Raw genomic sequence first — 12,715 nt, forward strand, 5'->3', positions numbered from 1 at the left:
TGGGAGCATCATATTCCTCCAATTTATACTGGCTACAAACAGGACTCGTTACATGCCACAATACACCTTGCCCATGGGTGTCCATTGATAGTAATGTATTTGGCAAGTCCTATATCATTAAATACATATAAATCTTCAGATGAAATTCAAGACTCCTAGGACAAAAATCACATTATACTTAACTAGTTGGTGTTCTGACAAAGCAATGTATCTATTACCAGGAATGCCAAATCCTGTTTTTTGCCATAACATCAGAAAATATATGAATCATTTTTTTCCCCTTTGCACAAACAAACAAGAATCGTATTTTCAGTGTATCGAAATATGATCCAAGTGTTTCTAATGGCCAGTTGAAAAAGTTTATAAACTGTGATTACATTTTCCAGCAAAGGCCTTAAACTTTAAAGGGATGGAAATATATAAGGACAATTTAAGTCACCATTGTTGCACATCCTCATGGAATAAATTAGAACTGACACGATGTTTTTTTTTTTAATGTTGGGCCATATACGAGAGGTTGGCTGGTCAACCTATAGTATGTTAGTACTGTATATGGGTAATGGGTTGGGAAAGGAGAAACTTGTTTATATTTGATTTAGAAGCCTGTACGTTGTTTGGGAAATATGTCAGGGAAAGATTGTTCTACAGTACTGCAGCAGGGATGAAGGAGGAGGAAAAGAAACTTGTTCTGCGGGTTTCAAGGTGTACTGTGAATGGATGTTGGGAGGCAGCTGTACGTGTTCCAGTGGGCTTAGTACAGAGTGGGGGGGATTATTGATGCTGTTTCAGATGAACATTTCCCATGGAGATATTTATAGAATATACAAATTGCAGAGATGAGGCATCTATGTGAAATTACAATTATCCCAGATGCATGTGAGAAAGTTTTTAATGAAGAGTGGACACGCATGCACGCATATATGCACACACACATCCTAACTGTAAAAATAAGAAATCATTAAGAGACCTTTACTTGGTCTACACCAGCGTTACTCAAACTTTTCCTACGACTGAACACTTCACAAATCCTGAAATTTTAACGGAACACATTGGTTAGAGTAAATATCATCAGTCTCGTATTCAATGTAAAGCTAAGCTCACATCACTGCAGCAGGTTGTATCGCATCGCAAAAAGGCGACAGCACACACTACAGGCATGCTGGGCCACAGCGCATCATATTGACCTTGCTTGTGACCGCATGTTTCCTAGAATAGACACCTCCATACCTCACTCGCACTCAGGGGTGTCGACAACTGTCAGCAGCTGAGTCAAGGCCAGTGTGCGCTAGCCTTAATAGCACAATCCACAAGCAAAGTGAGGAGTGGCTGATTTTCAAACATGTCTGAACTTGTCGCAGCATTTAAAACCATTCCAGGATCATTAATTTTGATAATTTTTCACGGAACACTTATTCACTTTCCTTGAAACATAGTTTGGGAAACACCGGTCTGCACAATGCACACAGAAATTTTCTGAGAAGAACAAGTTTATAAGAAGCTCTTTTGCTATATGCTTGTTCAAAGCAATTAAATCTGGATCACTGCTGTTTTCCATACTTTGACACTAAAACTGGTTCAGTTTAAAAATTCTGAAATATGGGAATTCTAGTAGAGAGCCTAAATATGAAATTTCATTAAATTCTATCCAGTCAGAGCAGAGTTATTACCTTGTATTGTTTCAAACCATTCTGCCAAATTTTTGTAATATCAATAAATCATCCGGACAGGATAGACAAAGCAAACCTAGATACACATCTTGTAAACCACACCTAAAAATGGAACAGGATAAATATGCATCTTTGATGGGTTTTAATACAATATTAAAAGTAACAATTTCAGCAGATAACGAGAAGTAGAGGAGAGTGAGGTAAGGGGTATACAGTTTCTTAGGATTTTATAGCTCAGCCATTTACTTAAACACTATTCAACCCATTCTCCTCTTCCTCCCAATGCTAAATAGTAATTTTTTTATTATTATTACACAACTATGAAAATCTTGTCTTACGTGGCAAGTTAATTGAATGTATATTATATTCAACAAGAAATCATTTTTGTTTTAATTCTATATCCAAACAACTAAAAAAATATAATTTCTTGTTAATCACACACACACACACACACACACACACACACACACACACACACACACACACACACACACACACACACACACACACACACACACACACACAGTAACGAAATGGAAAAACTTTCCACAAATTGATAAAATGATCTGAGGACATTCACTTCTCAGAAGTCAGCTGATTATGACTTCCATTTATTAAAAACAAATAATATCATTGATCAGAAATTCAACGAGTAAGGTACCAATAACACAGAATTCAATTATACTAACCTCAGGTACAAGTCGATCGATGATGCTGCGAAACACTTCCATCCATTGAGCAAACATATCTCGAGAAATTAAATCAAGAGGTAACGTATATTGTACAAGTGCAAAGTATATCTTCAAAATTTGTTTCTGTAGAAGAACTGATACTTCAGAGGGATCACCCAATAACTGGATACAGCGCTGATATATCATTGGTAAAAGCATATGCATTGCTTCATTTAGGGGACCTCTCTCATCGGGTTTTTTATATCTGCAGTAAGAAATTTCTAATAGTTACTGTATACCGATACAAAATAAGACTTCAGTAAGAACTTTTACTCCTAACAATGTGACTTTATTTATCATAACATGAAAAAAAAATATGTTTTACATTACAAAAAAGCAATCTACTATAGTTCAATAGAGAATTATCTAATAAAATTAGTACATTCAAATATTTAACACTTATGAACCAAGAATTTGTTTTAAATTAAAAGCTTTTTAAAATATGCTGAATCCAAAATTGCAGTCCGAAAAATTCCATAATGTGAGGTGTTTATTTGTTAAAACAGATATGTATACTTTTCACCTTAGGTAGGTGAGAAGACTTTAGAGAGAACAAACAGAGAGAAAGCTGTTACCTCAAAAGAAAGAGAGAAAGCTGGCTATCCAATTATAGAGGATGGCATGGAGACCAAAGGATGGCAATTTGTTAAGCAGGCCAAGATGATACACACACAGTTGTTTTGGAAATGTTGAGGGCAACAGCACAAGTTTTTCCAAACCCTTCCATGGCATGTGTCCAGTGGTAGGTGATGTAAGCTACAAGGTCAGCTGTTGATCTTGAGTAGTTCAGGAGTTGGCTAATGTTAATTTTCTCCATTATTTTGGAGAGGACTGAGGTGATGGCAATTGGTCAGTAGTTAGATGGTAGACTTCTATCACCCTTTTTAGGAATAGGATGGATATGAGATTGCTTCCATGCATTCATACCAGATATGTATAATAGATTGTAGAGACAAAGCAAGACAGGTGTTAACTCTGGAGAACAATTGCAGATGCCATCAGGATCAGAAGACTTTTTAGTATCAAGTTTAGTAGTTTTCCGATTTCTTTTTCTTGAAAAGCCAAAGGAGGCATATGGTGCTTGGATTTCGGTATGATAGGTTGTGATTTCCCTTGATCATCTATGCAAGGTAACAGTGGTAAGAGAGATGGAAGTGCAGAAGAGCAAAAGTTGTGTTCAATGGCCTTAGGGAGGGACTAGAAGGCACAGTTTCCAATTGGACAAGAGACAAGTTTTCTTGCTTTTCGCCATTATGAAATCAGATTTGAATCTGTTGATGACCGATATGCATATGTCGCATGCTTTGGTATAGGCAGTGTGTACAGCTGGAGTTCTTGAAGTGAGCAACATTGCAGCAAGTGAAATTTTCTTCAGCTGCTTTGATACACTTTCAGTTGAGTCAGGGTTCAGAAAGAGGTTGATGATTATGGGTTGTATTGATGATGGTCTTTGTGCCGGTGAGAATAATTTCTGTAACTTGTTCACAGCAGGTGTTAGGATCAGGAGTGGAAAGAATAATCAGACCAAGAAAAGGCGAAGTAAAAATATTGGAGGTCATCCCAATTGGTTCCTTTGTAGTGTCAGAGGATGAGAGTAGTTGGAGGAGCATTCTGTGAAAGAGGAGACATACAAGATTGTGGTCTGAGTTGACCTCTACAGTATTCTAATCATCTGCAGTGTATATGGAAGAAGAACAACTGGTCAAAAACCCAGAGAATTTGAGGAGTGAAGTGAGTTATCAGGAATAGCTAGTTCGGGAAGGTAGATGTACAATTTGTGTTAGGTTGCTACTTACAGCAGAGACTTATGCTTCTTGTGCAGCTTAGTTGGTGGTGTTGGAATAGGGGAGTCAGTTGGAATTGTGATAACTGGATTACAGATGGTAAGTTTCATAGCTCTTCTCCTCAGTTCCATGCTATCATACTTTGGCAACACAAAATTCTCCCCTCACATTCTTCTACTTCACAGACTCTGGCAATACAAATCCTCTGCTACTTCACACTTCCTTCCAAGTGATTTGTTCCTACCAGCACTGTTAATGCCTCTGCATTTCTTTCTCCTCTCTATAATCTTAGTCAGCCTTCCTCTCAAACATACTTTTGACCTGCTCCATTTCACATCTTCCACCACAGAGCGTTACTGGAAAATACCCACAGAGCACTACAATACAATGCCATTCACCTGCAATTCTTCATCTTTTCATCTTTTTTACACCTCCAACTACCAATCTGTTCTCTAAATGTCCTATTTCACTCTACAGATGCCGCATTCATTCCTCAACTGTACCAATTTTTCTTTATATCCTCACTAATGTTCGTATCTTTCATACTAACTTCCTTACCATTCTGCCTCTATTCTTTTACCATTACATCTTCTTTTGCTTCTTCCTCTGTGTCGTGTGTCAACATTTGTACCACATTTGCAATGCTCATATTGCTTGCATCATTCACACTAATATTGAGTGCTTCTTTCACTAGATCACCCGCATGGTTCTTCATAACTTTCCTACCACTCACTTGCTGCTCTTTCACAATACTATGCATCTCTCTCTTTGTTCTCAGAAGAGCATTCATTCTTTTTGTTACATTCTCACTACCCTCAGTAACTGATATATTACTACCCACCAATTGTATTCAAATTGTACTACACACACACACACACACACACACACACACACACACACACACACACACACACACACACACACACACACACACACACACACACACACACACACACACACACACACACACACACTTCCATCTGCCTTAAAAATCTATTACCTATCCATAATCCAATGAATACATTGAATACAAAATGACTAAAATCAAAATTTAATTTATGGATAGACAAAACAGCCACATCTTGCTTTTGATGCCTCTCAGTATATGTAAGGCAATCTGAAACTTACAAGCACACAACTTTTCCAGTTACTCTCACATGTAAACATATATAAATCCAGTTAATTAGCCAAAAAACTTATCAGAATTCACAGCATTCTTGCACAAGTCTTCCTGCAAAAATTTCTTTTAATTGAACTGGACAACACTCATTATCTTATCAATTTACAGAGCAAATTCCCACACAACCTGGAAGAAAATGGACCTCGAAACATCCAAAATAGATCATATTTTATTTATTTATTTTTATTGTTGTTGTTGAAAGTTTCACCACTTAGTTATATTATAAATTAAAGATGCCAAAAATTACATTCTTGATTTCATCCTTTATCCAAGTGTAAGCAAACAAAGTTTGCACATGAAGTAACTTCATGACAGGGCAACTAGTATATAGAGGCTAATGACTTCACATAAATTGCCTTAGTATCCCATAATGCAACACATATCCTTACAGACATGTTTAATGCTATGCATTATAGGAAAGGTCACTATGCAGACTGGTTTCAACGTTTACTGAGATGAAAAAGGGGTGCTCATCATAGGCCTAGAGTAGTTAGCATAGGGGTGCAAGAGAGCCTGATAGTATTAGGAGAAAGAAAGAAAAGACAGATAGTATGAGAGATAAAGGCCTCAGCTCTTTTATTTCATCATATAGCCAGACTATCAGTTTTCCTTTTTCACAAATCTCATATAGGTGAACAACCAAAAGACCAACTGAAACTAACGTGCAAAGATGACTGATACTCAGGTGGTTAAGCCTTATATGAGTTAACTGCCTTGAGTTGGCCTTCTCTGACTGGGATTGCTCTCCTGTCATCCCTGCAATTGATTATAAGACCACATTGAATTAAGAGGATGGAACCATTTAAAAAACCACTCATAGCAAGAATACAGAATTTTATCTCCCCCTGGTGAATATTTGATAATGTGAGTGGTCTACACCATCTATAAAAAATTTGATATCTCCTAGAATTTTTCTTTCTAAATACAAAAATCATCCGACTGAACAATAATATGTCCACAATATAATATTATAAAGCATTTGGATGTCATATTGCTGTTTTTCAAATCCATGTTTCTTTCTAATCTTCTATAAATGGTATTTTAATTCATTAATTATAAAAATCAAAATTCTTTTCCATTGCTGACAGGTGGTGGGTACTGCAAAAAAATAACTGTTCTGTTGCAAGTAGTAGAATGCCCAACACACAACATAATCTGTTCCAAATGCGCAGGGCAAGAGGGCATCTGTAGAATGCAAGTTCTACTATTTCCAATTGGTAACAGATGTCACAGATTGGATCTCTGATGTTAAAGTTCCTCCATTTGATGGTATTGACTGGAAGGCAGCCATATGCAATGCTCAAAGCAAGATTCCTCCTGTCAGGGTATCCTCAGAACTTCAATAAGTTATGAAACAAAGTATTGTTAGTACCCAACTGCGGAAGTTCGCAGGAAAGAGATTAAAGATTTCTTTATGCCAAATTTTAATTTTTTTTTAATGGAAAGAATGTCAAGGCCAGTGTTGTAGCATCTTAGAGTAAAGTACAGAGTATTGTAGTAATCAGGAACAATCAGAGCTTTTGGATCTTTATAATCATCAACTCCAAACAGGAGAAAATGAAAACCCAGGTAGTACAGGAGAAGGTCTGCACATGTATGATTGGTCTGCAATACTTTATGGATTTTTGAAGCTGTAATGCTTAAAAAGCAGAATTTAAAACCTGGAAGCCCAAATCCTCCATGCTTCTTTGATAGTTAAAGAAATTCCTTTTTAACTTCTTGGTATCGGCTGGACTAAAAAAATTGCACGACATCTATCAGTGGGAGCCGGACCCAGAAGTGATACCAAGGTTGTAGTAGGCAGTTCATATTTCCATATACAAGAAGCCAAAAGGTATCATACCTTATTATTAAACTACTCTGGATTAGAGTTAGATGATGAAAGTTTTTCCACTTGGTTTATATTATAAATTAAAGATGCCAAGAAACTATATTCTTAGTTGCATTTTTTTTTAAATCATCCAAATTATATTTTAATCAATGAAAAGTGGGTACAATCAGCTCAATATTGTACAATTAAACTCTGACCATAGAATAATAAGTCCACACATGAAACTTTTTCTTAGCACTTTTAAACCTAAAACAAGAATAGCAAATAAATATCGCAGGAGAAATCTGACTCTTCCTACCACACAAACATCATATAAAGAGACATTACAAAATTAACCGAATGAAGGTCCACTACCTGAAGTACAATCCCAGATCTTTCACTTATACTGCACAATCTACCCATGAAATAGCATTGAAAACTTCAGTTCTCAAGACTTCGTCATCTCAAAGGAAATGGGCGACACAAACTACTGAAGAATTAATATAAAGAAACCCAATGACATTAAAAGCAATACAGGAATCAGAGGATGCACGATCTAGAGAAGAATATGAAAAGAAGCAGAGAAATGTACCTGGTAGCTAATTCTTTATGCACCAAAGAATAGAAACCCAAAAGAGTAAGCTAAAAACTGCAAGAAACTCAAAGCCAAAAAAAAAGAACTTTTAGCATGGAAGTACTACTTCAAAATACTTTTGAATAATCCATCAGTGAACTTCACTACAGATGCTTTGCTAGAAATAATTCAAAAAAGAATTCCCCATTATATGTAACAATTTTGCGATACAAGAATTTGAAACTACATTAAAAACTCAAAAAATTGAGAAAGCACCTGGAATGGACAGTATAACACTAGAGCTATTAAACACGGAGGAAACAAGTTTGAAACAATTACTAAATATCAGCAATATAGTTCTAACTAGATCCAATATTTCTTCACTATAGAGGGAAGGTTAAATAATCATACCAATACCTAAAAAACATTCTCAACAACTCAGAAAAATCATGTTACTTCTTACCACACTTAACATCTATCACAGAAATGCTGATTGAATTGTACCTACTATACATAATTCCTCTTCTGCTCAAAATATCAAGCAGGTTTCTTGAAAACAGAAGCACTAATAAACACATCCACTGCCTTAGAAAGCAGCTAGAAGGAGCAAGAGAACACCTTCCTTCAATCTAATTTACTGATTCTCAAAAAAGTTCTCAGTTATTATGCCATACCCTTAAAAATAATTATAGTAATAGTGGAACAATATCAGATTATTCTAAACCACCACCTGAAGAAGCAAATGATTTTTAGTACCTTGGTTCCTACACTGATACTCTGATATTGTGAAAAGAAAACACAAAGCTCTTCAATTCCATAAAAACCTAATATCTGGAATCAAACTCCTCACCACAAACACCAAAAATTCATCTGCATAAAAGTGCTAATCAAGCCATATTTACATATGGTTCCTAGACACAAAACAATACTATACAACACAGTTATCTTAACCTTTGAGACAATATGCTTTTGATCATTAATAAGATATACATGACAAGAACACATTCCTAATACTGTCATTCTTGAAGAAAGGCAGTGAATTGCTTCTTTACTGCCTTTCTTCAAGAATGACAGTATTAGGAATATATTCTTGTCATATATATCTTAATAGTGATTAAAGACATATTGTCTCAATGGTCAAGATAACTGTGTGTTGCATAGTAGTGTTTTGTGTCTAGGAACCAGACGTAAATAATATGGATTGGTTGGTTTTATGCCATTGGATGCCCAACCATCTAAGTTGTCAACTAAGGTGACTGGACATCAAATTAGACGTTGTCCTCACCTGTATACAGTGCTCTTCCTCTGAATATAGGAGAAGCCAACTAATGAAAAAAAAAAAAAAAAGAGGGAGACTAAACTATCTGGCATTTACTAGTTGGCATACAACAAAGCAACTTTACTTAATTTTATTCAATAGGCTATTTCCATGAGTAGTGATATGCATATACTCAAACTATGAATCTTAAGAAAAACTGTTTATGATAAAGTTTAAGCTATTTCTTTATGGAAAAAACATACTACAGAGAAAGCTGCAAAGTCCTGCTACAAACACCTAATTTGAAGAGAAATTATGATTTCTGTTTTTCCATTTTTTTTTTTTTATTAATAAATCATACAGATGCGTAAATGAACATAATTGGTCTGTGGTGCCTCTTTTTAATAGCACGATACACTTCTATTACTAGTGTCTTTCAAAATAACAGTATCCTTCTGAATTGTACAATTGTACACTTAAGACAACTATGAAACACTGGTTGAAAATCTGGACATAAGCAAATCCATTTTTATGAGTTTCACAAAATGCATCAGCACTTATAAGTCATTCTGTCCATCCATCTGAATGTAGGTTATTTCAGGACTGGCTTCATGGATTTCCCTTAGCTCTGGTATTCAAAATGCTTATAAAAATTTATTGAGTGATTCCAATTTTGGAAATACTCAACAACTGGACCATTATCAAAGAAGGAACAAAATGTGTCAAAATTACATACTACAATAACTCTGCTCTGGCTAGATGGAATTTAATAAAATCTGGGATTGTAGTTCACCGGAAGCACCTTTTTATTAGCAACATTTGGAACAATATTTCTGTGCTATCTGCATGAAATTTCATTTAAGTTTCAACTGGATCATTTGTAATGAAACAATCAGGTAAAATATATTTCTAGAGTAATAAGTCAAATACAGGTCAAGGTTTCCATGACTCTGGAGGTCTTTAAATAACTGAACTGTACAGTAAGCATCATAATGATGGTCATGAAATCAATGGAAATATAAGCAATTAAAAATTAAACTTTGATCAACATAATCCTATATAATACATAAAACAAGTGTTACCCTAATGGCAGTGTGATGGAGCAGATAGTTTTCTTTGGCTCAGCTGCAAAGAAATCTTTCATCTCTCCTGTTATAAATTCATTTTTATTGGCAAAATGTTTTGATGTTTTCAAAATGATTTTGAAAAAAACTGCAATTTTTTTTCAATAAAAATATTAGGCAAGACAAAAAATCTGTGGTCTATGTGATTATGAAACATGCTTTTTTATGGCTTCTGCATATAATCGTTTTCTGTTATCAGCACATCAACTTGTTTTAATATAAAAAAAAATGTGCATTATATTACATTTCCATTCTGCAATGTTAGTCATACAAGTACAAAGCGTTCATACTACCATTCTGATTATGAGTATATAATTTTCAGTATCACCTTGTCTAAAGCTGCTTTCTAATGTTCCACTACAAAGCTGGAGGACTAGTAAAAAAAATAATTAAATTAAAAAAAAAAAAAAAAGAAGCCTGATCTCTACAGCAGGGAAGTTTACAAATTTTAATTATGGAGAATGTTATAAAAAACATACTTGCCTAACTGAAAATGCAACACTGGAGGAAAGTAATGTTCTATTGTTAACTTGCTGTTTTTTTTTTTTTTTTAAATTATTCCTCTCCTCCAACTTTAACTGAAATTTCTATCTAAATGCAACTGGTTTTTAAGCTGATGGTAAATGACTTATTGCCTGGTGAAACACAACCACACACACCACTCTGTTTACTGAAGGTATGGAGTAGTTATTGCCATAGTTTGTCTCTAGAGTAGAGTCCTTTTCCATTCTTCTTATATGTAATGTGGATGGTGGCCTTACTGCACAAACTTTCCACAAAATAATTAATGAATCAGGGGGCCAGTACTTTGGGAGGTAAAGCAATAAAGCCATCTCCATAGGCTGGCTGCAATATAGTACATAGGATTATACTTATTGGTAACACCTTGGAGACTTTGTGACCAGTTAATGCTTACTCTTGCAGCACGTGTTTGGAAGGGGTCAAAGTATAGCAGCTTATAGGGTGCAATGTTGAGGCCATGTCTGGATTGGGATCTGGGCACTCCCTGCATGGGGAATTGTGTCCACAAGCTAATGGCCTCTAGCACATGCCCCTCCTCTATAAATTTTCCAATTCAAACATGAGAGGCAGAATAAAAAAATTATAGTATTACTTGTGGTTAAAAAAAATTGTGCAAAATCCTACAAAAAAAAATTTCAAAATATCGAAAATCCAACAAAAATTGCCAATACACACACACCAAAAAAAAATTCAACATAGCCTTTACCAACATCAACAGTGTGGATCATGACTTACAGGCATACTCCATGACTACAGCCCATCTAACTTTCCCAAAGTATATCATGCATGATGCCTTCCATAAGAAGGATGGAAGAGGTGCTTTTGTTATGTCTGATATACCACTCCAAAAATTAAGACCTGGAATCTCAAACATTTCCTTGCCTCTTTGCTGCCTTTATTACTCTCTTAAGAGAGCAATAATGTCTCAAAATAGTCATCATAATCTGATAACTATACTGACCATTTTTTAATTATCTCTGAAAACTGATCATGTAAAGTCTAATTACCCAAACAGAGAGAAAATCTTCCCTGGAGATTTCAATATCCACAATTTTCACTGGCTCTCTTCTCTAACTTCACAAACCAAGCTAGAAGAAAAGCTGAACTGTTTACTGTCTGGTTAAGTTAGGTTAACAATTTGCAATAGGAATGATCTAATGGTGACAAATGTAATGACTTTCAGGATTCCTATTCCTGTTTTCCATGGTCTGATTACTGCATCCCCCTTTCCTGATCCAAGCACTAGGTTTCATCTAATAAGTGAAACTATTCTTGACGGGGTGAGTACTTTATTCCCCATTCCACTTAAAATCCAAGAGCCCTATCTGAGGCTTGGTGTTTCAACAAATCTGATAAAATAGTTCAAGCTAAAAGCTTCAGGTCCTTTCTCAGCTTATGCTAAAGCCTGTAACAACTGGGAAAAGAAAAAAACAAACAAAAAAACTTATCTTGTAAGAAGAGCCAAATGTACTAGGCTTTCTGTTGTTTATTATTTTAACGGTATATATTAGAACACAGAAACTAAGTAAATAATTAATTTATTAACTTATTGCTGATATTTCGCTGGTGTTATAACCAGCATCTTCAGAGCACAAAAACACAGTTTGTCACAATACGCGAGACTATAACAACATGGTGTAATTAAACACAATTGTAGCAGCAACACAAAGACTAGAGTCTTGATTTTGCCGCCCTCTATCTGAACAAAAAAAAAAGGGCTATCACATATTACTAGAGTCCTAGAAAAGTGCTAGTTTTTTCTTAATATGACTGTCTCCCAGATCTTCGGCAAGTTAATACAGCCATATTTGTTGAGATTTGGAGTGTGTTTTAGGGCTTCTGTCGTCTCTAGGAACAATCTCTCTGATTTATACGGGTTTCTGTGTAGTACTTTTGTGTTTTTCCAGTTGATCCTGTGTGCAGGGGTATCCAGAGCATGGTCTGCTAGGCCTGACTTGCCATAATGACAATTCCAGACATATCTTTTATGTTCGCTGATGCGGATGTTCACAGTTCTTCCTGTTTGACCATAGTAGGCTTGATTACATGAGCAGGGTACTTGATA

At 35.4% G+C, this 12,715-nt stretch overlaps 1 protein-coding gene across 3 annotated transcripts in view; it reads right to left on the minus strand.

Annotated features, from left to right (window-relative positions):
• msk (importin-7 msk) overlaps positions 1–12,715 on the minus strand; it is a 321,082-nt gene that overhangs the window by 223,037 nt on the left and 85,330 nt on the right. For all 3 annotated transcript variants that reach the window (XM_090394390.1, XM_090394389.1, XM_090394391.1), the window contains exon 4: positions 2,357–2,603. In XM_090394390.1, the coding sequence (XP_090250516.1) occupies positions 2,357–2,603 (247 nt within the window). The remainder of the gene's footprint in view (positions 1–2,356; positions 2,604–12,715) is intronic.

Source organism: Typopeltis vanoorti, chromosome 6, assembly GCF_054136105.1.
Source record: "Typopeltis vanoorti isolate ZY-2024b chromosome 6, IOZ_Tvanoo_1.0, whole genome shotgun sequence".
NCBI classification, from domain to species: Eukaryota; Metazoa; Arthropoda; class Arachnida; order Uropygi; family Thelyphonidae; genus Typopeltis; species Typopeltis vanoorti.